This window comes from Melospiza melodia, chromosome 2 (assembly GCF_035770615.1).
Source record: "Melospiza melodia melodia isolate bMelMel2 chromosome 2, bMelMel2.pri, whole genome shotgun sequence".
Lineage (NCBI taxonomy): Eukaryota > Metazoa > Chordata > Aves > Passeriformes > Passerellidae > Melospiza > Melospiza melodia.
Genome location: NC_086195.1, coordinates 142883317 through 142908504, shown reverse-complemented (window position 1 = coordinate 142908504; position 25188 = coordinate 142883317). Strand labels below are relative to the sequence as shown.

At 45.5% G+C, this 25188-nt stretch overlaps 1 protein-coding gene across 6 annotated transcripts in view; it reads left to right on the top strand.

Moving 5' to 3' along the window:
• The window catches only part of FAM168A (family with sequence similarity 168 member A), a 123606-nt gene that overhangs the window by 49824 nt on the left and 48594 nt on the right, over positions 1–25188 (top strand). For all 6 annotated transcript variants that reach the window (XR_010026884.1, XR_010026883.1, XR_010026886.1 and 3 more), the window contains exon 3: positions 12199–12286. Coding sequence is in view for 2 of the 6 variants with exons in the window: in XM_063150239.1 (XP_063006309.1) it covers positions 12217–12286 (70 nt within the window). In the remaining 4 variants the exon portion in view is untranslated. The remainder of the gene's footprint in view (positions 1–12198; positions 12287–25188) is intronic.

The window sequence follows — 25188 nt, the reverse complement described above, 5'->3', positions numbered from 1 at the left end:
CTTCAGGCTGTTTGCAGCTGAGGGAGCAGGGCAAGGCCCAGCAGCTGCTGATGGTGAGAGCAGGGGAGCTGCCACGGCACAGGCAGTGGCATTCCCTGCTTTCCCTGGCTGGAAGGCTTTCCTCAGCCTCCCTGCTGAAGAGAGAATAAGTTTTTAGATGCTTGAAGAGCCTGGTTAGTGCATCTCTCCTGACTTCCTCTCAAGCAGATGTGGGACTTTATGTATAATGTCACCTTTAGGTCTGTAGCTTCCAGTTAAACCAGTGCTTGTGCTTCACAGAGATCCATATTCCATATTGCATGGGTTTTCCCCAATAAAAGAGTCATGGAATAGTTTAGAAATCTGGCCAAGTTTAAATCTGTGGAGCAGCTTTGGATTAATTTGAAGCCTCTGTTAGTTGCTGTTTGGATTGATTGGTGATGGCTCTGTCAGGAGATACACAGACCCATATCAAGTCTCCAGCTCGTGTCAGGAACATGTAGAGTATGTGGGATATGGATCAGCAGGTCACCTCATTAACCCAGTCACCCCAAAATCCTGGCCAGGAGGGAGCCAAACTCAGCCCAGCTGCAGCTTCAGCCCTCTCTGGGACATGGATGTGGGCACAGACATCAGGTCACACCAAAGCACAGCAGGGGGAGATGTGGGATTGCCCCAAGGCTGATGCTGAGAAAGAAGCGATGTGCAGCCCTAATTAACAGCCACTTAATTGAGTGGTTGGCCCAGGCTGTGTGGGATACAGAGCAGGATGTGTGAACACCCAGCCAAGGGGGTTTGAGCTTTGCAGGAAATGATCCACGGCGGTGGGCAGAAGCTGCTGGAGCAGCTGGTGAGCCTCTTTTTTTGGGAATGTTGAGAGTTCCCAACCCTTTCCAGGGCTGCACATTCTCACTGTTATCATCACCCCTGGGAAAGTAAACCCAGAGTTCCTGCTGCTCATCTGAAGCCCTACTTTGTTTTTTGAGCAAACACTGCACAGCCTTAGAAAGCCCAACAGAACAGGATGCTTTTTCTTTGCTGGTGAAAGCAAGTGTTAAGGACTGGATTACAAGATGGGAAATGGAGCTGTATTTTTATGGGGCTCTTTTGTAATTGCAGGATTATGTCTAACAAAGATCCTCTTCAGCTACACCAGTATTTCATTCCCTTTGGATGCTGGTGACCCCAGGGCTTTCCTTACCACGTTCAACTCTCTGAGATGGAGTTTTTCATTCTACATTCAAGATGGAATTTCCCTTTTCTGCTTCTTAGTATTTTGTTAACCTATTTTAGGAATGATTTCTCTGGATTTATACCAAATATAGCAGCCATGACTCAGCCTCTGTTCCTGGTTTTGGACTCAGGGATGCACTTGCTGCTTTTGCATTCCCTCTGCCTCTGTAATTTCCCCCTCTAAGTTTCTAATCTGGTCCCCCTGCATTCCTCCAGGAGCTTCCTTCAGTTTACATGGCTTTCCTATTGATCTCAGGATTTTTGGGATTGTCACAAAATTTTATGAAAGGGCAGCAGCAGAAGATTTCAGCATAGGGGATAGGATAAGGTAGAATGCTTTTAAACTGAAGGAGGATGAGTTTAGATTAGATCTTGGGAAGGAATTCCTGTCTGTGAGGGTGGGGAGGCCCTGGCACAGAAGCTTTGGCTGTTCCTGGATCCCTGGCAGTGCCCAAGGCCAGGCTGGATGGGGCTGGGAGCAGCTGGGACAGGGGAAGGTGTCCCTGCCCATGGCAGGGGTGGCACTGGATGGTTTTTAGGGTCCGTTCCAACCCAAAGCCTGGGATTCCATAATGCACCATGTCCAGGCTGTCAGACTGTCACAAAGCCCTCAGCTGGCATTTTCATGTGCAGGTGACAGATCTGGAGCTGCAGGGTTCTTCTGCAGCTCGGGGGAGATCCTGTTGCTCCCCATGGAGCCAAGTTCCTTGGAAGATTGCTCCCCAGCACGGGCTGTGCTCTGCTGGGGCCGTGGTGGGACTGTGGCCTGGCTGCATCAGTCACCCATGCACACATTGTCCAGGATTGGGCTCACACAGAGGGGAGCAGAAGCCTGGAGAGGCACAGGAAGCTTGACAGTGATGCCAGCTCCGACTTGCAAGGTGGTTCAGGGGCTGATGAGGATTTTTTTGAGTGCCCTCTTAATTGCTGGTAATTGGCAGCACAGCCTGAGCAGTTCTGTCTGGCGTTCAGTTCTCTGTTTGCCTGCTCTGATGTCTGCAGAAGATTTGCAGGATCAGATGGCAGCAGTGAATTGCAAATCAGGAGGATTAGCATTTGTAGCAAATATGCTCCAGCAGAAGGAGATTACAAGTCCTGGGTCAGCAAGAGCTCAGGAGTGCAGCTGTGGAGCTGCTGCTGTGGTGGGGATGGGAATTGTGCTCTGCTCCTTGCACAAGGCTGCCTTGACAGATCATAGACTCATGGAATATCCTGAGCATCAAACCCCAACTGCTGGTCCTGCACAGACACCCCAACAATCCTACCCAGTGCCTCAGAGCAGTGTCCAAACATGCCTGGAGCTCTCCCAGCCCATCCCAGTGCTCCATCTGGGTACAGAACCTTTTGCTAATAATAACATTTAGCTTCTGCCAACATGTTGTGTTCTCCTGTGAAAATGCAGAATAAAATCCTTCCAAAATGGTGCTCCTGTCCTTCAGCATCAGACCTCCCTTTCTCTTTCCAGCCGGTGGACAGGTATTTTACATCAGATAAAAGACCAGGAGAGGAGCAGGCACGCATTTTGTGGTTTTAGAGCTGCTTTTAGTGTTGGCTGAGCTGAACAAAGGAGGGATGTGAGAACATCAATGGCAGCTAATCCACACTGAGCTGGAAATACCTGTGGGCTCGTGTTCATTTAAAAGCTAAAAGTGGGAGCAGGGGAAACCTGGGCTTCCTCTGCCAAGGGCTCAAACACCCACAGCACACAGATGAGCTGCTGCCCGTGGCAAACAGGCTGCCTGAGGGGGAAATGACAAGTGCCACCCTAAAAGCCTTTGTAATTACATTTCCATAGCCCTCAGCCACACTGGGAGCACAAATCTGACACTGTTGTGCTGATGCTGAAATCTGGGCACAGCTGGGTTTTAATTTCCGGAGAAAACAAGAGGCGTGTGAAGTGCATCTTCCTCTCCTTGTTTTGTGTGCCTTCCATCTTCCTCTGGCATTGCACTAGGGGTGCTCTGCACATTGAGAAATGCTGGTGGGATGGCACAGCCCCAGGAATGGCAGTGAGGGACACCTGTGCCCTGGGAAATTTGTGTGGAAATTCTTTATGGAGTGTCATTCACTGTGCTCTGATTCGAAATGCAGGCACCATTGTGTTTAAATTCACGTAGGTAAAGAAGTGAAGATATAAAATATGTATTACAAATGTGATTAAAGGCATATTATTAATTGAAAAGGAATAACCAGATCATTCTATAGTTATTGAAAAAGTCAATTTGGGAAAATATAGAGAAAAGGGGGACCTTGGGAAGTGTCTTGCTGTGCAACATTTGTTCTTTCTGAAGTGTGTATTCCCAGGCTCTCCAGATCGTAGAGGTCGTGGCTACTCTCATAATTTGCCCTCCTTTTCTTCCCCTCAAGGACATTTTTTTCACTGCTGTTGCCTGGCAATTCCTGTGAAGATTGCCCAGGCCCTGCCCTGTGCTGTGCCTGTGTTCCCTGTGCTGGTCACATTGTCCAATATCTTAGGGCTGCACTTCCAGGGGATGCACATCCAGCCTGGTTTCTCTCCTGCCCACAGTGTGTGCTGCCTCCTGGGCTGCTTATTATATATTTAATTCCTTCTAGATCCCCTGTTAGCTCTTCCTTGCTGTTGGAATCATCTCTTAAAGCTGAATTAATCATTGAACAGAAACCAGGGACTCAGTTGCTGTTGTTTATTAAGGAAATGGAAAACATGCCGCCAGTATTTCACGAAACATCTTCTGGGAATGCTGAGTTTATTTTCCAGGCATGGCAAAAAAACTCGTGAGTTCATTAGAAAATAGAGAGAATCTTACCAAAATTAGTCCCTTCCCAGACTGGGGGTTTTATCACAGTTATTATCAATTTAGGCATTGTCAGAGGACAGAGAAATCTGGAGGAAGGAAATCTGTCTCTTGAGTAGGTGATGTGCACCTGTTGTATGATTGATAGAGTTCATTTAAGATGAAAATTGAATTGTTAGGGAGAAATGATGGCAGAAAAAAGCCTTATTATGTGCAGAGATGAGGCTTATCAGCATGAAAAGAAATGTGTCACAAATTGGTTGCAAATCAAAGGCCTGATTTTTTTCCTTCTTTTTCAAAAAGGCACAAATAAGGGTGTGCACTGTAAATCATGGAATTGCTATGTAATGTGTGCTGGGATCTTTTGTGCAATATAAAAAGGCTTTTTTCTCTGTGGAGTTTATAATATGAAGCTGTGAGGCTACAGACAGCTCTGTGTGCTTAAACCAGGTGGGTTTATTCTGGCTACACCTGAGTGTGTTGTGAAACCAACACTGAATTCTAAGAATAATTAAATTATCAGTCATAGGTACAGATATGGAATTGTTAAACTTGGAAGCAGCCTCTGAGGACATTGAGTCCAAATGTTCCCCTGGCACTGCACCAAGAGGGCTGGAGAGGGGATGGAGGGACAGGACCCAGGGAATGGCTCCCAGTGCCAGAGGGCAGGGTTAGGTGGGATATTGGGAATTGTTCCCTGTGAGGGTGGGCAGGCCCTGGCACAGGGTGCCCAGAGCAGCTGTGGCTGCCCCTGGATCCCTGGAAATGTCCAAGGCCAGGCTGGATGGGGCTTGGAGCACCCTGGGACAGTGGAAGGTGTCCCTGCCCATGGAATTGGTGGCACCGGAGGATTTTCAAGGTGGCTCCCAACCCAAACCATTCTGAGATTTTGTGATTGTTTAACCTACACGGATGCTGAAGCCCTGGCTTTTCAAGTGGCTCCTCAGCTCCTTGACCTTGCAGCCAGGAGGGATCAGAGATGAGTACAGATGTTCACATGGGAAGGCAGAAATTTGCTTGGCTGCTTCACACTAATCTTGTCCTTTTTAATATTTCCAAGACACTTCCAGGACTTTAACTTTTTGGGTTTTTTTTCTCTCAGCACTCACTATTATTTTAAGGAAGAAGGGAATGGCTGATAGGTAATTTCTGCCATGCCATTCATTCCCCAAACCAGTCTTATCCCCCTGATGGGAAACAAGAAAGCAAAGCTGGGTTTTCCAGCCATCACAGGCTGGGGATTTAGTAATTCTTTCTTTTCCCGATATAAACTGCAAGCTGTGAGCTCCTTCAAACTTATTTTCCCACTCTTTAGTTCGGGAAGGTATGTCCAGAAATCTGTGAAAAGTGTTAATTGTTGACTTGCCGTGGCCTTTCAGCCCTTTCCTTTGTGCTGCTGCAAAAGCATTCCTGGTTTTGGCCTCCTGGGCTGGGTGTATTCACTGGAAACCTGAACAAGTGTTTAGGTGAATAAAAGCACTTCCAAATCTTCTGTAATGGCAGGCTGGAAAATTCTTGGCTTTTCCAGTGGTTGTGAAAGATGGATATGCTAATTGAGTGCATACTGCATGTGTTAGGGATCATGCTGTACGTGCACTGATTATTGGCTGCTGTCCCTCATACAGTGTCTGCCACTAACCTCTGGTAATTCCTGTATGGAATCTGTGACTTGTGTTTGAGGCCTGGGACAGCTTTACAGACATCTGCAGCTTTCATTTAAAGGTTTCCATTGTGGTCATCTGTGTAAGCTTGCTTTCTGTTGTGCTGGTTATGTGTTGTTCAGCTGTGCTCTGCCTATGATTGTTGTGATTTTCTTCATTTCTTAATTTGAGTTCTGTTTGTTCATCCCTTGGCAGCTTTCCCCCAGAACATCACCAACTCCTTTTGCTTATTTTTCAAGTGGTACTGAGTTGCCCTGTGTATTTTCTGGGTTTGGTGGGGCACATCAAGCCCAGCATAAATCTGGATTCTGTTTTTCTCCTTCCATGTAGCTTGCTTTCCAAATGCAGTGAGGGAATGCCACTGTCTGCCTGTCCTATGGATGGGAAAGACTTTCAGGCTCCTGGGCTTGTTAACACAGAGCCTCTTGCCAACACGAAATTACAAAAAGACGATGATAAACAAACTTAGTGCCAAAGCTCCCTTCCTGCTGACAGATTTAGCCTGGGCCCTCCTTCATCTTCCCTGGTACTGCTTTGTTTCAGAACCAAGATTCCAAAATATTTAAGGAAGAAGGGACTGTTAGGGAGGATTGATCCCCTCTGTTTGCACTGCTCATCCTCCTGTTTCTCTAAGCCCATCTGGGTCCATCCATCAGTGTGAGCAGAGAAAGAGGAGAGGACAGGGAGAGATTTGCTTTGCTGCCTGATGGTGAAGTGGGGCTGGAGCTGCTCCTCCACCCTGCCCTGGGTTTCCAGTCTTGACCAGAGAACAAATCCCAGAAGTGACCAGAAAACAGATCCTGGGTGAAGATTGTTAGAGAGCAATGAGGAACAACCTGGCTGGAAGTGACAAATTACAGCCAAAACCTGCAGCACAGTGGATTTGACCAAATGAAGCCCAGAGAACCCTGACCCATCTGTTATTGAAAACATATTTCTGCCCTCATTTGATTTTAATTCCAGAAATACTGTATTGCTGATGTGCCAGCTTTGTACAGTGTGGTTGACTCCCAGACAAATTTAAATGTTTATCCTGTTGTGATCCATGGGAAGGAGCCATGTTTTCACTATTTGGGATATGGCTTCACAGGGATTCTCCCATCTTGGGGGGAGTAATGATAAAAATTGAGGGAGGTTAACTAGTGGTAGTGGTTGGAAATTTGGAGCAAAACATAAATTAAAGCTTGTCTTTGAGGATAATATGATGGAAAATGGGTATTACACCTGAATCCTGGCCCTACCAGTATGGTCTGGTTTACCCTAGAATCATGGAATCATTGAGGTTGGAAAAGCCCTCTGAGACCACTGAGTCCAACTGTGAGCCCAGGGAAGGCCACCACTGCCCTGTGTTCCCTGAACACCTCCAGGGATGGTTGTTCCACCTATTCCAACGCTCCCAGTGAACCCACCCTTGAACCCATTGCTCTCCTGCACCTGTAAAACAAAGCCAAAGAGGTGATCAATTATTTCATATTTTTAAAGAGCTTGGAGGGGGGAAGATTGTATATAGTCGTGTCAGAAATTGTCTTTTCATGGATTTTACTCTTGTATGTGGTTGTTCTGTGTGACTCCTGCAGTGCAGCTTCTCTTAGGAGAGGGAGCAGTGGTTGGCTGGGAGAAAGGTCTGAAGCAGCTCAGATAAGAAAGATAACTAAGAATATTTTGATTTGGTTTTTGCAGTGCCTGGGTGATGTTGTGGTATGGATGTTTACAATCCAGGCTTTTCCTGGTGGCCAGCCCAAATCTCCCAAGGCAGTGCTTGTGGAAAGGAAGGAACAGAGAGAAGTGTCTTCAAGCTGTGTGTTCCAAGCAGCCTTTTCAGCAGAACATAATGAAGTAGGGCAGGGAAGACAAAAGGATGGAGATAATCAGCTGGAGGAGGCTGTGGCTCAGTTGGGGAGCACCAAGTACAAGAGTACAGCAGGGTTCATCTCCAAAGGGAAAGTCAGAAAGGCCTCAAGTTAGAGAAATTAATAGGAATGTATCAAGGAAGTCATTTGAGAGCTGCTGAGAATGGTTTGGGACTCACTGGGGCAGATATGTTAGATCTTTTAAAAAATACATGTATTTATTGGTTACCTGCTGGTGAAACCCATCAGACTTGCAGATAAAAGGCTGGGAATTTGCAGCACAGAATTCATCAGCATTAAGGCATTTTCTTCTCTGGAAACAAGTTAATATAACCCCAGCTGTGCCAGAGTCTTTTGGCTTTTCTCATTCTGAAATTTCTTGTGGGGGAACTGGTTCAACTTGCAATAACCTGGTCTGGTGGAAGGTGTCCCTGCTGAGGCTCCTCCCAATGCAAACCAGTCTGTGAGTCTATGATTCAGTACTTTCTCATTTATTTAGGCTCAGAGGGGTGTTTGTGTAAGCTCTGCCTAATTCAAATAGGCAAACACAGTGTGCAGGTATTTTGCCATCAGATTCACCTGTGCAACAAGTGATCCCACCTTCCTAGTCCTTTTCAGGGAGGGCAGGGATTTCATTTACAATATTTCAATGCGCAGTCTATAATATTAAATTGAATTAATAACTGAATTATAATTTTTTGATCCTCTGGCTTTTAAGCAGATCATAAACTTCAGCAAACGAAAGGTCGAGATTTTTCCTGCCACAGCATTTATTTTTTGGCCGGTCTGAGGTCAGCAAATTCCAAAGTCAAGACCTGCTTTGTGCTTATAAATTATCTATTTAATTTTTCATGCAATGAGGACAAAAGGGCTTGTTGCTGTTAGAGATGTCAGGTTTTTCTTGATTGATTGGAAAAGCCTGATTATTTAGTTTTTCATCTCAGAGGAAACAGCAGGGATAAGGACGTGGCTCCCTGAGGTTTTGTCTCCCAGGACATTTTCTTGAGTCTCCTCAGTGAAGATCTGAGTGCTCCTGTCCTGGTTTGGAGCTGGATCTGACAGAAGATGCTGTAGAATGTAAATTTTTGGGAGCTAGAGGAATTCACCTGGAGAGGAGAGAGCAACCTGGGGTAGTGGGAGGTGTCCCTGCCCATGGCAGGGTTTGGAGCTGGATCATCTTTAAGGTCTTTGCCACCCAAACCAGTCTGGGTTTCCATGTCTCAACCTGATGTGTTCACATTATACATATATATATATATATATATAAAATATAAAACACAGTTACATTTATTTCAATAAGAAGTTCAATATTTTGTTTCACATGTGAGATGTTCAATCAACTCTTAAGGTGTTGCTAAGAAAAGAATAAATTAAAGAAGAAGCTGCTCATTGTAGAAACGAATCCCTGAGCTTGTGCCCACTGTCCCAGACTTTTTTTGGGGAAAGGTGGGATATACCCTTGTAACTTGCCTAAATTAACCTTTAACAGATGAATTGGAAGGTAATTTAATTATTGTTTGGTGGATCCCAAGTGAGGGTCAAGCTTCAAACAACTTAAGGGAAAAATTGTCGGAAAATTAGTGGAATTTGCATGGAGTGTAAGGTCAGGAGGCCTTTTCATGTTCAAGGAGACTTTGGCTGAATATTATTAGCATGCAATTTGTGTAAAATTCATTTAAAGAGGTGATGTGCGGGTCAAGGAAGAAAAGTATCTCTTTTCTTTGTTCATACTCTCTCATGTTGGTTCTGTGCCACCTGATGTGAAATAAATTACTTTTGGCACATAGAGAAAATAGTACCCTCTCTCCAGAGTGTAAGGAATGGGGCTCTCAAAAGGCATTGCATCCCAGTGGCACAAAAAACAAGGCAATGGGAGTTTAAAGGGAAGATCACCTTGACACAAGAAATGACTTGAAAGAAAATGGAAAAATGTCTGTTGTTCAGAACAGCTCCCTTTTCCATTGTTTACTCTTTTCAATTCAGAGCCACTGTTTAATTTTTGGAGAGCCTGAAAGATTAACCTGCCCATGCCACTGTTTTAAAAACCCTGCAAAATATATTTATTTCTCTGTAAAGATTTCATTCCTTTGTTCTGAAAAGATAATGATAATAACTTCGTTAACCTCCTGTATTTTCCATGCCTGCTTTACTCTTTTAGCTTTTAGATTGGGCCAGAGATTGGACTTGATGATCTTGGAGATCCTTTCCAGCCACAGTGATGGGGGTTGCAAATTCCCCTGTGGAGATGGAGGGATCTGGGCACAGTGTTTCCAAAGGCACCAAGTGAAAGGGAAACGGTGGGACGGGATGTTCCTGATTCCCAGGGGATGCACTCATAGAATCACAGAGTCACTGAGGTTGGGAAAGCCCTCCAGGTTCATGGACTCCAACCATTCCCAGCTCTGCCCAGGCCACAGTGACCCATTCCCGCCCTCCCTGGTGTGATGGGAGCCTGCCCTGCACTGTCACAGGAAGGATAAAGTGGATGAAAAGGTAACCAGGTTACAGGCACCAAGTATCCCGGACTGTTTGCTAGCAGCTTATTCCCATGGCATTCCTGCTGGAGTTACTCCTTGCTGGAGTCGCTCAGAGCAACTGAGCGTGGCTGGCTCAGGGATTAGGGAGCGCTGGGAGCCCCTGCAATAGAGCAGCGCTGGTGTTTGTCTGTTTATAATTAATTTTTAGTAGTCTTTTTGTTGGGCATTCATGGCCACAAGCGAACTCTGCAGGTTCTGGCGGTGCAGAAGGTTTAGTTTTGCTAATCCTGTTTTATTCCCATTTCAGTGTAGCTGTTTCAATGCCACAACATGGTGCCTGCAATGAATTTCAAATGTATTTTCGGATGGCATTGTCTTGCAGAATGGGAGAGAAAATCATCCCTCCCAAATGCCGTTTGCAGGGGCTCTTTCCTGCTGGCTGGAAATCCCACCCTGCATACAAAGCAGGGAGGAAGCACAAACCTCTTCCTCACAAGCTCTCAAGCCCCCACCACGATTACAACCTTTTTATCTGGGATAAAAAGCATTTTCTTTCATCCTTCTCAATGAGAGTGTTTTGCTTTTACCATTTGGTACAATACCTAATGCAAGCCACGCATACGCTGTCATTTTATCCCCCTGAATTATGATTTTTTTATACTCTTCACACACACAAGAGTACAAATGAAATGGTGCTGGCATTGAAAAGGCACTTTAGAAAAGCAGCCGTGATTCCAGCCCTGCCTGGGAGCAGGTCCAGCTGTCACTGGGTGGTCTTTGGGGAGGAACAATGGAAAGGTGAAGAGTTACCATCCTAAATTTTGTTCCATAAAATCACAGAATGGTTTGGGTTGGAAGGGACCTTAAAGCTCATCCAGTCCCATGGGCAGGGACAGCTTCCACTAGATCAGAGGCTCCAAGCTCCATCCAGCCTGAATTTGGGCAGTTCCAGGGATGGGGCAGCCACAGCTTCTCTGGGCAGCCTGGTTTTACACTGATTTTATTAAAGATCTTCGTAATGCTCTTAATGCTGTGTGTCAGTGGAGCCACTGATGGAATCCCGAGTCTCCCTGTCTCTTCCCGCTTGCTTATAACCCTGATTTCCTTTCCTTTGAGAATGGCTCCTTCAGTGCTAACTTGGGGGTGGAGGGACAGCTAATTAATTAAGCACTAATTGTTGTCAAGTCAATCGGTGCTAACGTGTAACGTTTGACTTGTTTACTCTCCCGAGGTAAAGTGAAAGGAGTTAATGATGTAACAAATTGTGTCCCCTATCATGAGGGACTTGTTTGGAGAGAATGGTGTTATTTATGAACTGTAAAATAACACGTTTTAACAAAACCCCCAGATTTTGAAGCGAGATGGGTTTGGTTCTGGTGTGAAATTACCACTAGATAGCTGCGGAGACAAATGCGTCGCCTAATAAAGCTTAATGACTGATTTTCCCATTAATCAGAACTGAGAATGTGCTTCATTAAGATAATTAACTGAGCCAGTTGCTTAACTGACAGTTAGGAGACACAAATTCCCAAGTCGCTTGCTTTCCTCCTAATAAAACCCGCAAGAAGCTGACCCTGCTGTGTGGATTTTACCGGCGAGGGGAGCACGAGGGATGCTGAAACCTCCTTGCTCATGGAAGCTCTGTGATGGAGTCTCCCTGTGGGACACAGGTGGGACCAGAGGTGGCCCTGCCCAGCCCCACACAGCAGCCAAGCCTTGGCCTCCAGGCTTTCACAGTCTGCTCACGCTGAAAGCTCACCAAGACCTGCCCTTCTCCATCTGGCCAGCGGCGAGTGATCTTTGATCTGGTGCTCTCTGGAAGGTCAGCTCTGCGGTGCGCTTGGCTTTATCGCCCAAGAACTGCTCGCTCTTCCAAGGGGGACAATCCCTTGCCTGACTTTGTGGCTCCTCCTCTTTGCTCATCTCACGCTGCAAGTGGGGTCATGAGTCCTGAGCCCAGGGATGTGGAAGATGAATCTGCTCCGGGTGCATTTGTAGGCAGAATATGCAGCGCCGGAGAAGTTGTGGGAATTAGCGGAGAGATCCAAAACTTGAATTATTAAATATGCTATCTGGTTGGAACGTCTGGTTGTAAATCCCTTCCTTCACAGCTGTCTGTGTCTGGAATTCTAACGGGGTGATGCTATCAGGGCTCTGCACACAGACAGCAACTCGGGAGCAACCCAAGGCAACCGTCTCAACTCTGCTTTTCTTTTGTCCTCAGAGTTCCCGGTCTTCCAGCATGAATCCTGTTTACAGCCCCGTCCAACCTGGGGCTCCCTACGGAAACCCGAAGAACATGGCCTACACAGGTAGGACAGGGGCTGGGGCTGTTCCTGGTCTCTGTGTGTGGTGTGGCTGATCCCTTAATGAGGGAGAAAGGTTTCCCATCAGGGAGCCGGATGGGAACGTGACTGGCAGGAAAAGCCCTTCAGCGAGGGTGGTGAGAAGAGTTGGAGCTGAATTCATGCAGAGAGGATGCCCTGGCAATCCTAAGGAAAAGGATCCAAAGGGCTTTTTTCTTCAGGTTAACAAACATGCCAGTAGGTGCTGGGACAGACCAGCAGGAGGGCTCCCCTGAACCACTGGGGTGCACGTACTGGAATAGTCCAGCTGTGGGAATGAGGATCCCACAGCCAAGATCCCCTTGTTTGGAGAAGATACAGGTATTGTGATAGGTGGTGACTTAAGCTACAGTATTGACTGATTTTCTTTTTGTATTTCAAGTTGTGCTTTGGTTGAGTTAATCTTATGTGGAAGAGCAAGTCTGTTTTCTGTTTGAAACCTTCTTTAGAACTGAGTTGTCTAAAAATGTCATCCTTATTACTTGATAAAGATGTTTACCATCATTACATAACTAGTGGGGAACTTAAAGTGTACTGATATGGAAAGAATTCATTTGGGACAGAAATGGTGCTTTGGAATAAGAAAATCCCAGTTCAGGTGTATCTGGTTTTCCCTGTGGATTATGTTCACCTTGACTTGCTTTGATCTTTAACCCCCTTACAAAATCAGCCCTGGAAAACTCCTTTTTATGCCATTTTGGGGTATGCAATCAGCTCTTGGGTGTCATGTTGTGTTAGGGCTTCCTGCTTTCTCTTTGTGTTGACTTTCACCTCATGTGTGGAATTATATGGGAATGTGCTTCTGATGAGGAGAGTGGTCACCAGCAGATGGGAATGAACATCAAATACTCTGAACTGCTTTGTGCATGGAATATTCTGGTTGGGTTTGGCAGCCCTTCCAGCTGGTGGATCACTGGGGCTGTGAGGAGCCCAGTCCGAGACTCTGCAGAGCAGAGAGTTCCTCAAAGGCGTTGTGTCCCGTTTTTATTCATCCTTTCTTTTTCTCATTCCAATTTATGCAGCTACTTTGTTGGAGATACTGTAGCTTGGGGGGACTTTGGTCTCACAGTCAAAGCACGAGAGGCTTGAAAAAAAACAACAATCTCTGTGAAAAAGTCTCTTCAAAAATCTCCCCATTGTGAGAGGACTGTGGACTCCAGCAGTGCCTGGGTGATAGAACGAGCTCATAAGTGCACAGTTATTTTTCTGCTCTGGAAATAACAGGAATTTTGTGGCTTTCCAGCACAAGAGGCTACTTCTCTCCCACTTTACTTTGATTTTTTTTTTGGCATCTGCTTAAAGCTCCACCCTAATATCCATTCAATGTACAGTTCTGTATCTGCTTTGATAGAATCCTGGGTGTCTTAGCAGCTGCTTTCTGGCACTTGATAAGACAATTTAATTTAAATATTGAGGTGCAGATTGGTCAGAATTTGGACCTTGGCCTTTTTTAGAAGACTTTGAGGGAGAATTCTGCTTTAGATGAAGGGATTAATGGAAATCCAGAATGGTTTAGGTGAGAATGGACCTTAAAGCTCGTCTGATTCCACCTTCTGCAATGAGCAGGGACACCTGGCAGAGACCAGGCTGCTCCAAGCCTGTCCAGCCTGGGCTTGAGAATATGAATTCTGCAGGACTCCATTTGGAATTAATCAAGTGCCAACGTTAATGGGATGTTATCTTCTAAAGTAACCTGCTGGTTGATGGCTGTGGAGTTCCTACTGTGCCCTTAACTCTGTAAAATTTGACTTGGCCAACTTGTGCCAGATTTGATCCATGCAGGGATCAGGAGGATGTGGCCCCCATGGTTTCATCCCAAACCCTCCTTCAGGCCTTTGTCTTCCAGAATTTGTGGTAAATGCACTGAAATCAGTGGTGGATGTGCAGGATAATCCTGGAGGAAAAAGCTGGAGGCAGATCAGACTGGGAAAAATAAAACAAGGTCCTCGGTTATGTCAGTGGTAAAACAAAGAAACAAATGTGGGACAGCACAGCAGGAACATTCCTGCTGCATTGTTCTATGCCCAGGTGGAAGGTGAGGAGTCAGTGGGCTGAACTCTTGCAGTGAAGTCCCAAAATAGAAGTCAGAAAGCACTTAACAGAAGACCTTTTTTTTTTTTTTTTTTTTTTTTTCTGGGCAAATAGTATTACAAACCCTTTTAAATCTGAATTTGTTTGAATATGTAATGAAAGTTCCATAGCAAATGAGGAGGAGAAAATTTAAATTTTAGCCTCTGTAGAGAAAAGACAGGCAGCTCCTGAGGGTGGTCTGAGCAGCTATGAAAAGAGCTGTGGAATAAAACTCAGGTGGGGTAGAGGCAGGAGGAAAGGAGGGATGGTAATCAGGAGACTGGCAGGTTGAATTCTGTGCTTTTGTGGGGTTGTTTTTTGTGCTAAACGTGAATGCTTTATACTACTTAATATTTTGTTTATTGTTTTTATTTATATGGTAGCTTTAGGCTGAAATAATGAGTTTTAATCTAAGTTTTAATGATTTTCTTCTCATTCTGACTTCTGTGTTTTTTTCCTGGCAGAGCAGGGAGAGAGGTCTATTGCAAGATAAATAATCCATTTTTTTCTGCCAGATTGGCTGTTAGGGAAAATAGGAAATCCTTGAGTTAGGGAGGATGGGAAATCCTTGGCACATACTCAAGTACTTGTTGAAGCATCCGTTTATTCAGATTCTTGATTTTTCCATTTTGATCTTCCTTAATGGAAGTGTGAAGGACAGTTATTTCCTAAATAATTGTTCAAGTGTGGCCTGGATTAGCTGGATTTTCATGGGAAATAATAATTACATTTTAAAAAGGAAGTTTTAAAATACAGTTACTTGGGGAGATAAAATCAGAATTGTTCAGCTCATAGGAGAAATCTTTATGAAAACAATCCATGTGTTTGAACTAAGGGATTTATTAAGCACTTGTGGCTTCTCCCGTGTCCCATTTTTGGGGTCCTTAGAACTCCCAGGTCTGTGGAATTGCCCCCTCCTTTCCTGTTTTTTGTTGGGAACTGAAAGAGGAGAAGAATAACTTGTGCTGGCAGTGTTTCCTGCTGCTGGATGAGGGAAGGTGACACAGGGAGAGTGTTCTGGCTGCAGACAGAGCTGCATCTGCCCAGTGCCAGCTCTGTGCTCCAAGTCCTGGCTCCTCGTGCCCGGCTGGTGACGGCTTCCACTCCGCTGATTCCACGGATTTTGGAACATCAGCAGCAGTGTTTCAGCCTTGTTTGCTATTTAATTAAACCAGACTGTAATTAAGTTGGATCTTCATGTAAGCTGTTGTTTTAATTGAGGCTAATTTATTTAAGGCCTCCAATTTGCTTTTTTTGTTCTTGGTAAAATTCACTTTACCTGCCCCAAGCGGGGGCTGCCAAAGCACCTGCTTTTCCTCTGGCACGTTACCCTTCCCATTCCCTTGCACCCTTGCACTACAGGAAGGCACCAGTGCTGCAGTAAATAGATTAGCCCATTGGTGTGGAATCAGGGATGAAGAATCAGTCTCTCCTGGAGCTGGTTTGACTTCAAGCGTGAAGCTATAAAGTGTTGTGATAGCTCACACCGTTTCCCCTCTCCCTCCCAGGAGCTGATTAATATGCTGATAAGATGCTGTGATTCATGAGCCTCTGCTAGGCTGGCTCTGTGTTGGGTGCAGTTATTCCTAAATAATAAATGGCAATAAAATGCAGGAGGCCAAGGATGCGGGGCTGGCTGGGGAGTCTCCAGGGGGTTTGTGTCACGGCGTTCCTCGGGTCCTGCTGCGGCGCCGCCTGCTCGCAGGGTGCTCTCAGAATGAATCCTGGCATGCTCCTGCAAGGGACCTGCAAGAACATCTCATTCCAGTCCCCAGCCTTGGGCAGGGACACCTCCCACTGTCCCAGCTGCTCCAAGCCCCTGTGTCCAGCCTGGCCTTGGGCACTGCCAGGGATCCAGGGGCAGCCACAGCTGCTCTGGGAGAATTCCATCCCAATCTCCCATCCATCCCTGCCCTCTGGGAAGCCATTCCCTGTGTCCTGTCCCTCCATCCCTGTCCCCAGTCCCTCTCCAGCTCTCCTGGAGCCCCTTCAGGCCCTGCCAGGGCTCTGAGCTCTGCCTGGAGCTTCTCCTCTCCAGGTGAGCACCCCCAGCTCTGCCAGCCTGGCACAGAGCAGAGGGGCTTTCCCTGCCTGGGACCCCTTCATGCTCCTGAAGAGCAAGACACATCCCTGAGCTGGGCTGTTTGCTGCACTCCCAAGTTGAAAATTCCCAGATTTTGTAATTTTTTCTTCCCCAAGGTGAAACCGCAACATTTGTTAGGACATAATGGTGAGCAGAGGGAATCTGTGCCCTCTGGCTGTTGGTTTTGTTGGCAGGACAGGAGGTGAAGGATTCTCACGTGTGCTCCTGCCCTAATCCCTGTCATTTGTGTTCATTGTTGAACCTCAGACACAACTGCACATGTGAGGAGTGACCTCATTTACTCCTGACTGTTCCTTTAATTTATTGTGATGTTGAAAGGCAGTGGCCTTCAATGTTGCAGGTGACTGAAGGATGTTCCCATAGGATTTCTGCTGTTTTTTAATCCTCCTTTGCATACTCTCTGTGGGACAAAGATAATTCTAGGCATGATTTCAGCTTCCCTTATTAGCTTACAATTAAAAGTTTGCTGTATTCTTCTCTGGAAGTGCTGGGCCTTTAATAGCAGATCACTCTGAGGCTACACAAACCACGTTCTGTCACAACTCCTCTGTGAAAGGGGATGAACTTCATATTTTTTCCCTTTCTTTTTGGCGTTCCTCGGCATTTTCACGGGGAGCACTGAGAAACACAGGGCAAATGGCAGGGTTGAGGTGCTCTCTCCTTACTTCTCCTCCTTCTCTGAGATGTGCCTGCACGTCAGCCCCTTCCATTGATTGGGAAATGCCACTCCTGGATTTAATTAGGTGATCCATCGCTTACCGGCTCTGTAAAACAGGAATTCTAAACCGTGTTCAGGGTGTTGAATTGATTTCAGGGCGATTAAAAATGTATGAAGTGGATACAGTGAATATTTTTCCTCTGGCGTTTCCTCATGTTTATTAATTGGTGTGTATAGAGCAGACAGGAAAATCCTACTTGACTGGGAGAAGAATGAGCTGTGACTTGTGTAGGCTCTCATTGTTTTCATGTTTAAACGCGTGATTTTCGTACGGGAATGCTTCCAAACAGCTTGCTGAATTCCTCAGCGCTGGGAGCTGCACTGACATCAGCAGTGGATAAATCACCATCTTCCTAATGAATCAGCTCAGGGACTTTTTTGAAGTTGTAAGAAGCATGAAGCCACTAAGGGAAGGAGGGAGGAGGAGTTTTCTGTTTGGGAGAAGGAAGCAGAGGGGTTTGGGTCAGATTAGGGATGTTTGTGAGTGGCAGAGGCTGTGGTGCAATCATCATCCCTGGAATTGTTCCAAAGCCGTGTGGATGTGGCACTTGGGGACATGGGGCAGTGGTGGCCTTGGCAGTGCTGGGGAACAGTTGGGCTCGATGGTCTTGGAGGGCTTTTCCATCTTTAATGACTCTGTGGTTTTAAAATAATTCATGACATCCACTCAGCTCCTTTGGAGGCTGGTCCAACTGATGCCAGCCTTCCAAGGAGTTCATAGAAACTTCGGGAAACATCCCTCACCCCCTGTTTTGTAACTGTCTGGAGGTTTTACAGGCTTTTGAGTCCCCCTGTGTTGTGAAGAAACACAACAGACTCAGATCTTAAAAGCAAACAAAACTCATGTTCTGTTTTCCCAAATGACCTCATTGTGGGCCTCCTCCTCCTCCAGGCTCGGGTGAGTCCATGCAACTGCTTTATTTCTGCCTCATTTCTTGGCTGCAATATTGATTTTGGTTTTCCTCGCGGTGGAAAAGAAATAAAAAGATTAAATGGCCACGCTTGAAGAGGGCTGGGGAAAAACTGTGAGGCAGAAAGCAAAAAGCATAGGCGGGAAAAAGAAAAAGAATGGCCTTGGGAACATGTTTTGAAGAGAAAAGTGCTCCATTTAGAGAAAATAAAAGGTGAACAGAGAATTTTCTTGTGTCTCAATTGCTTTTATAGAGTACAGGCACATCTTGTGAAGTTCTTCACTCACCTGGGGAAAAGAGAAGCTTTATTTTTAACCATGAGCCCTCCCAGATTTCTGTCTCAAATTGCATACAGACAAACTCTAACCAGTGCTTTTGGCTTTTAAGTACACATTCAGTATTAAAGTTGATAACTGAAGGGGTTTTTGTTGTCTTCTTTCTTAGTGGGTGTATATCAGAGAATAAAAATGGGTTTGGCTGGTTATTAATTTCTAGTCTGTTTCTGAGCCATCTCCTTTTTCCCTGTTTTAGCCATGATCAGTTGTTTTCCATTTAAGCTTCTTTTTCTGCACGTTCCCTTCACTCCCATATCTTTTCCTAAGTTGCTCCTGCTCTGCTCCTGAACAAGGAGCCTCAGTGTAGCAAGTCAAAATCACATTGGCATTTCATTGAATCATTGAAGCTGGAGAAGAGCTTTAATATGATCCAAGTCCAGATGTTCCCCAGCACTGCCAGCACTGCCCCATGTCCCCAGGTGCCACATCCACGTGGCTTTCCAGCCCCTCCAGGGATGGGAAATTTGGGAACCTTTGCCACCGGCTCCATGGAGCTGGAGTGTGCCCTTGTCATTGTGCAGGTTGGAGATGGGGGCTCCTAACCCAGGATGGAAACATCTCCTGGCCCTGGCACCCCACATTTCAGGGAATCTCCCATCCAGAGTTACAATCTCAGCCACTCCAAAATAAAGGCCTTTTCCTGCGCATTTCTTTCTGCCACTTGCAGTTCAAATTCATATGCTGGCTTGTTTTTCTCTGTGTATGTTTGCACCCCACACATTCAATACCTCTTAAATCTCCGGGTGCTTCAATTAAATGATTGCAAATAAGCTCCAAGGCTGCCTTGTGATCTGTTGAAAATCCGTAATATTTGCTGCCTTTCCTTCCCCCCACACCTTTTTTTTTCATCTTGCACAGCAAATAAGTGGTCAGATCCTTGTTCTGTTTTTTCAGGCCAAAGGTAATAAATTAAAATTTAGTGGCTTGACTTCTGCAAAAATGTTTTTAGATTAAATATTGAGTTTTTCTTCCCTCCTGGTGCACAATTATTTCTCACACCGGGCGCAGTCAATGTGATCCAGCACAGAGGTTTGTACAGACAGAAATGTGAGCTGGCCCAGGCTTGGAAAAAGCTTTTATGAGCTTCAGAAATAATTCCCTGGTTTGTACCAGATCTGTTAATTACTGGCTCTGTTTTCCTACTGTGCTTTATACCTAATATCTTATTTCTAATTTAGTGGGGATCAGCTTTCCTGAAGCGCAGCGCTTGAGTTTATTAATCACAGAATCCCAGGATCGTTTGGGCTGGGAGGGACCTTAAACATCCTCCAGTTGCAGATGTGTTTTGCTGTTCCATTTCATTAGACTTAGCCTGGTGTGAGGCCAAAATCAGGTGTTGCTTATATGCAAATGCATTCATACACTTATTTTAAAGCGTGTGTGGCTGCCCTTCCCTCTCCCTGCGCTCGCTGGCACTCGGCCCCGTTTCATCTCATGCAGTACTGGGCTAGAATTTTAATGTCTCTGCGGCCAGCCATGATTTATTAGATCCCAAAGCCCTGGCTCTGAGTGCAGGAAGAAAATATTGCAGCAGTGAGCTGCCTTGGCACTGCTCGAATAAATGAGTCCTGAAAGACTCTTCAGTGCTGCAGCCTTTTCCCTTCTCCTCCCCTGGCCCCAGTGCTCCTTCCCCCCTGCCCAACCCCTGCCTTTCTGCTGGTGCTGGGAAGTGCTCCTTTCCTTGTGGTGGGAATTGCCATCTCCAGGTCTTTTTACAGGAATGGATTTGTCAACAGCCTCGTCATGTAAAGCCCTCTGAATTCCCAGAATGAGCTGCTATCCTTCATGTGGGGAAAAAAAAAAAAATCAGCTTTTGTGGCAGGGTGCAAGGCTTGGGCTCCTGGTGATGAGCTGGTGGTGCAGAGAGACGATCATGGAATTCCAGGATGGTTTGGGTTGGAAACAACCTTAAAGGTGCTCCTCTCTGCCCTCCAGCCCATCCTTCCAGAGAGCTGCCATTCCTGCAGCCCTTCCTGGAGCAGCTCTGGGGCATTTCACTTCATCTACACAAAATCTTCAGGGACTAATGGAACAAAGAATTTGGGCTGAAAAGATGAGCTCTCAGAAGACTGGGAGCAGTCAAGGGGAGGGTTTGGGAGGAGAAGAAACCCTGTAATAGTACCAAGTGAAACTTTGGAGCTCGTAGTTCCAAAATTCACTTCAGTAAGCAACCACAAGAAATGTCCACTCTTTGCTTGATTTGTTGCCAGCTATTTACACTTAAAAATGACATCTCTGTGCCTCATCATTAGAGAGCTCATGTCTGGCAGCAAAGAGCATCCATCTCCAGGGAGAAGAGGTGATTCTGTGGCACTCCCAGGGGATGCAAAGCACATGGTGACTGTACATGAAATCACACAGGGGAAAACCTTGATTTTTGCAGCTGAACAGTGAAGAGTTTCATTCAGAAAGATGACTGTGAATGTCAAAGGATGTGTTTGGGCATCTGAACTTCTGTTTACCTGTAGTTGTTTTTATTTCAAATTAGGAGCTCTGTTGAGGTGAAGAGCATTCTGTGCTGCTCTGAAGGTGAAGAAAGGTGTGTTCTGTGCAGGCACTCTGTTGTCAGAATAATTTTTCTCTCCCCTTAAAACAGTTAAGGAAACAGTAGTATAATGGACTACCCTAGTAATTTCAGGGTGAGCAGAGCAATTTTCGACAAAAATAACAATTATGTTGTCATCCAACAAGGCATGCTTTGCTCTGAGCCCATTAATATAATTGAGGGTCTCACTGAATGCACGAGCAGCAGGTTGGTCACTTACACCCAACACCCCCAGCTCTCCAGCCTGGCCCCAGAGCAGAGGGACTGCAGCCCCTGGAGCCTCCTCTGGTCTCCTCTGGGCTGGAAATGCAGATTATTTTCCCCTAGTTGGGGTGTGTTGAAAAACTGGACATCCTGTGTTGTTTAATGTGCTGTGAACTCTGCTTTGAGAAGAGATTGTCAAGATGGGACTTGAGTCACAGAATCCCTGACTGGTTTGGGTTGGGAGGGACCTTAAATCCCATCCAGTGCCACCCCTGCCATGGCAGGGACACCTTCCACTGTCCCAGGGTGCTCCCAGCCCTGTCCAGCCTGGCCTTGGGCACTGCCAGGGATGCAGGGGCAGCCACAGCTGCTCTGGACACCTGTGCCAGGGCCTGCCCCAAAATTCCTGCCCAAAATCCTTCATCCATCAAAGCATTTTCCTCCCTGGATTTTTTTCCCCTCATTTTGTTGCTTCACTTGACTGTGGAGTTTTAAATTTTTCTTCTAATCCCCGCAGTCCTTTATCCCTCCCTTGCTGCTCCCAGGCTCTCTAGTTCCTTGCAGGCACTAACGTGGAATTTTCCTGTGGAAGATGCTGGTTCCATTATGAATAAAGATGAAGTGGAAGTGGAATGCTTTCCCATTAATTTCAAACTTTGGTTATCATGACAACAGGTTACAACTCTCTCCATTGCCATGACAATCTCCTGCAAAATTGTTAAAATGCTGGCTTATGGTTATTTTTAGTTTGTCCTCTATTCCCATGGAGACCAACTTTTCCTTGAAGTGTTTGATGCTTTGTGCTTGGAGCCTTTAATGAGCCCCACAGAAGTCTGGAAGTCAGGAAAGGCAGAGGCCTCTGGGGTCAGCCCATCCCTCCACCAGCCTTGAGGGATGCTCGGTGCACTGGCTTTGCCACTGCTTTTGTTGTATTGTGGGCACTTCTTTTTTATTGTTATTATCTTCTCTCGTGTGATTTTTAACATTTACGTTTCCTGTCGTGCCTAAGCTCTTGTATTCTTTGCCTGTGACCCTGTTTTTTTATTGTATTCTTTGCATATGACCCTATTTTTTTGCATTAAATTCTGTCTGAAAACTTATTATGCACAGGCCTCTGGGGGAAAAAAACTACAAAGGAAAATGAAAAACTATAGAGGAGTTTGAACAGGACACAAAAAGTGATAATTTTTTAGTTGCTGGGTTTTTTTGGGAAAAAAAAAACCCACAGAAATTAACTTTTCTGTCTGTCAATTTACCAAGGAGTTTTACTGAAGTGACATTTGCTCAATCAGCTGAACATTTACTGGCTTATAATTAATATATTCCAAATCAGTAAGATCTTTAAAAAGGGAAATAAAACTACTTTGTGATCCTCCTTTGTCCAGGGGCTTTGATTTTTCCCCAAGTCTGTGACTGTGCAGGGTTTCTATTTGTATCCATCAGACCCTGAATGAGGGTTTTCACTCAACTGGGGAATTTTTTTCCACGTCTAATAACTGTTAGAGTTGTGTGTAGTTTCTTAGACATCTTCAATTGTTGTGTCATTAATTCCAGCTGAACTCTGAGCTCCACTCAGCCTTCCACTGTCCCAGGCTGCTCCAAGCCCCATCCAGCCTGGCCTTGGACACTTGAGGGATCCAGGGGCAGCCACAGCCTCCCATACAGATAATATTTCTATCAATAGTTTCCAACCTCTAGAGAGGCTCAGGAGCTTATCATTGATGGTAAAAACCTCTTTAAATGGTGTGAAATCTTCTCTCTCTGGGATAATGAAATCCTTTTGCTGTTCAGGTGACTCTGAATCTTTTTACAGCTGGTAAGAGCAATCAGAAGAGTTTTTAATGCCTCTTGCTTGCAGAATCTCAGTGCTCATCAGAGTCCTTTTGCTCTCTGCTGTGCCTGAGTTTGCCTTTTCCATGCAGAATCCAAATAAAACATGAATTCTGTATAACACAGCCCTCATCTCTGTGATTGAAAGGTTATTTTGGCAGCAGGATTTCCTGGGAGGGTTGATGGCTCAGTTCTACTCTGCAGATACAAGGGAGAGTATGAAATATGTGGATTTTTGTAGCACTAACAGTGGTGGTAAGATTTTTATCAGGATGTTGCTCAGCATCCTGTGAGATGCAAGGAAGATAAATCCTGATGCGGAGGCTGGAGAACTTAATTGAAATAATAATCTATAAATCCCTTTAATTTTTGTTGTTGTTGTTGTTGTTTTTCTGCTGCTTGTAGAGGACATGGCATAATTACCCTGATGTGATGTTGATGTTGATTGCAAGGTGTGTGGCTGTATTTCAGTGTTCCCACAGAATTCTGGCCAAGTGCTGTTCCCAGAATAATTCCTTTGCCCTTTCCATGTGTGGTTAAGAGGCCATTGAGCTTTCCCCAATCACTGTTTTATTCTAATGGCTGTTAATTGGTAGTAAAGATTATAGCTAATATAATATAGGTAAGGTATTGATAACACTGCTTATGTTTTTGGGATGGAGTGGGTTTTGTTCCTTGGATTTTTGTTCTTTTCACATTATTTGGGATTGCAAGGAATAGAATAGAACAGACCATTACTGTTGGAAGGGATCTCCAGCAATCATCTCATCCATCTGCCTGTCTAATTCAGGGCTGATCATGTTATTAAGGACATTTTATTATTTGGTTTTTATTTGCATGTCTGTGACCAGTGAATTAATTTCATGAGACAATGTTGGTTATGAAATCCACCATGATCCGTTCTTTCTCCAACTTTGGGAGCAGCAGCTGCAGGGAGGTGCACTGAGAAATCTCCAGGCATGGAAAAATGGAGTTTCCTTCCACTTAAATGTAGCAGAAAATTCAGGAGGTAATGTGATTTTGAAGGAAGGGGGACTTTTTTCAGATTTTCCTATGGGAATTGTCCAGGGAACTGTGGCTGCCCATCCCTGGGAATGTTCAAATCCATGTTGGACGCAGCTCAAAGCAAACTGGCCCAGTAGAAGATCCCTTCTAATCCAAACCATTCCAGGATTTTGTAACTTCTCCTAAGTGCAGATCCTGTTCCAATGCCTTTAGGAGTAAACAAAGAAATAGGAACAAAAGAAATCTGTGCAAAATTTTTACACGCACAGGAGATTTTCTCTCTGTGATGACACACCCCAAAAGCAGGCTTAGTTTCCACAGCCTATTTTGATATTTTAGCAAAATTACTCTGCATCAAATTTCCAGCTTGAGGAGATCTTTCCCATCCTTGGTTTTAACTCAGTTTGGGATCAGCTCTCCCAGGGCTTCCTGCAGAAGCTCAGAATGAGGAGCAAAATTTTCACTTGTGTTTTTCCTGTGAAAAAAGTTCTTCAGGATCGTATCCTGCTGGAAAGGAGCAGGAAGAACTGGTGTGCAAGAAATTCTGGGGGCGTTTGCATTAAGCTCAGGATCCAACCCTGCTGGGCACTGACTCAATGCCATCGATCCATCCCCTGGTTTGCCTTCCAGCTCTCCCATTAAGCCACGGCTAAATCATCCCTGGGGCTCCCCTGGCTAATTGACCGCTCCAGGTGCTCCTCGGCCGCTCCATCTGGCACCAGCTCCAGCCCATCTGGCCGTGGAGAGGCTCTCCTGGGAAGTTCATCCCCAAATCCTTGCTCTCAGAAGTGTTTAAGGAGCAAAGGGAGGTACAGCCATGACCAGGGATTCCTGTCAGTCTGCAGGCCGGGAATGGCTTTGACTGTGATCAAATGCGCAACAGGAGCAAATATTACCTATTGGAAAAGCCTGACTCCTGGATAATTAGGAAATGTGGATGTTCAGGCTTCTCACATGTTCCTTCAGAGCAACTTCCCAGAGTAAATGCAAAGCCAGTCACCTTCAAAAGGGAGGGAATGTCACCCTGCATTTCTCTATCCACCTCTGCCAAGCGGGAGGACTTGGCATTCTCTGGAACGGGGAGATTTGATGGATGGCAGGACTTCTAATGTTGTTGGCAAGCAGTGCAGGTTCCATAGGATTTGGC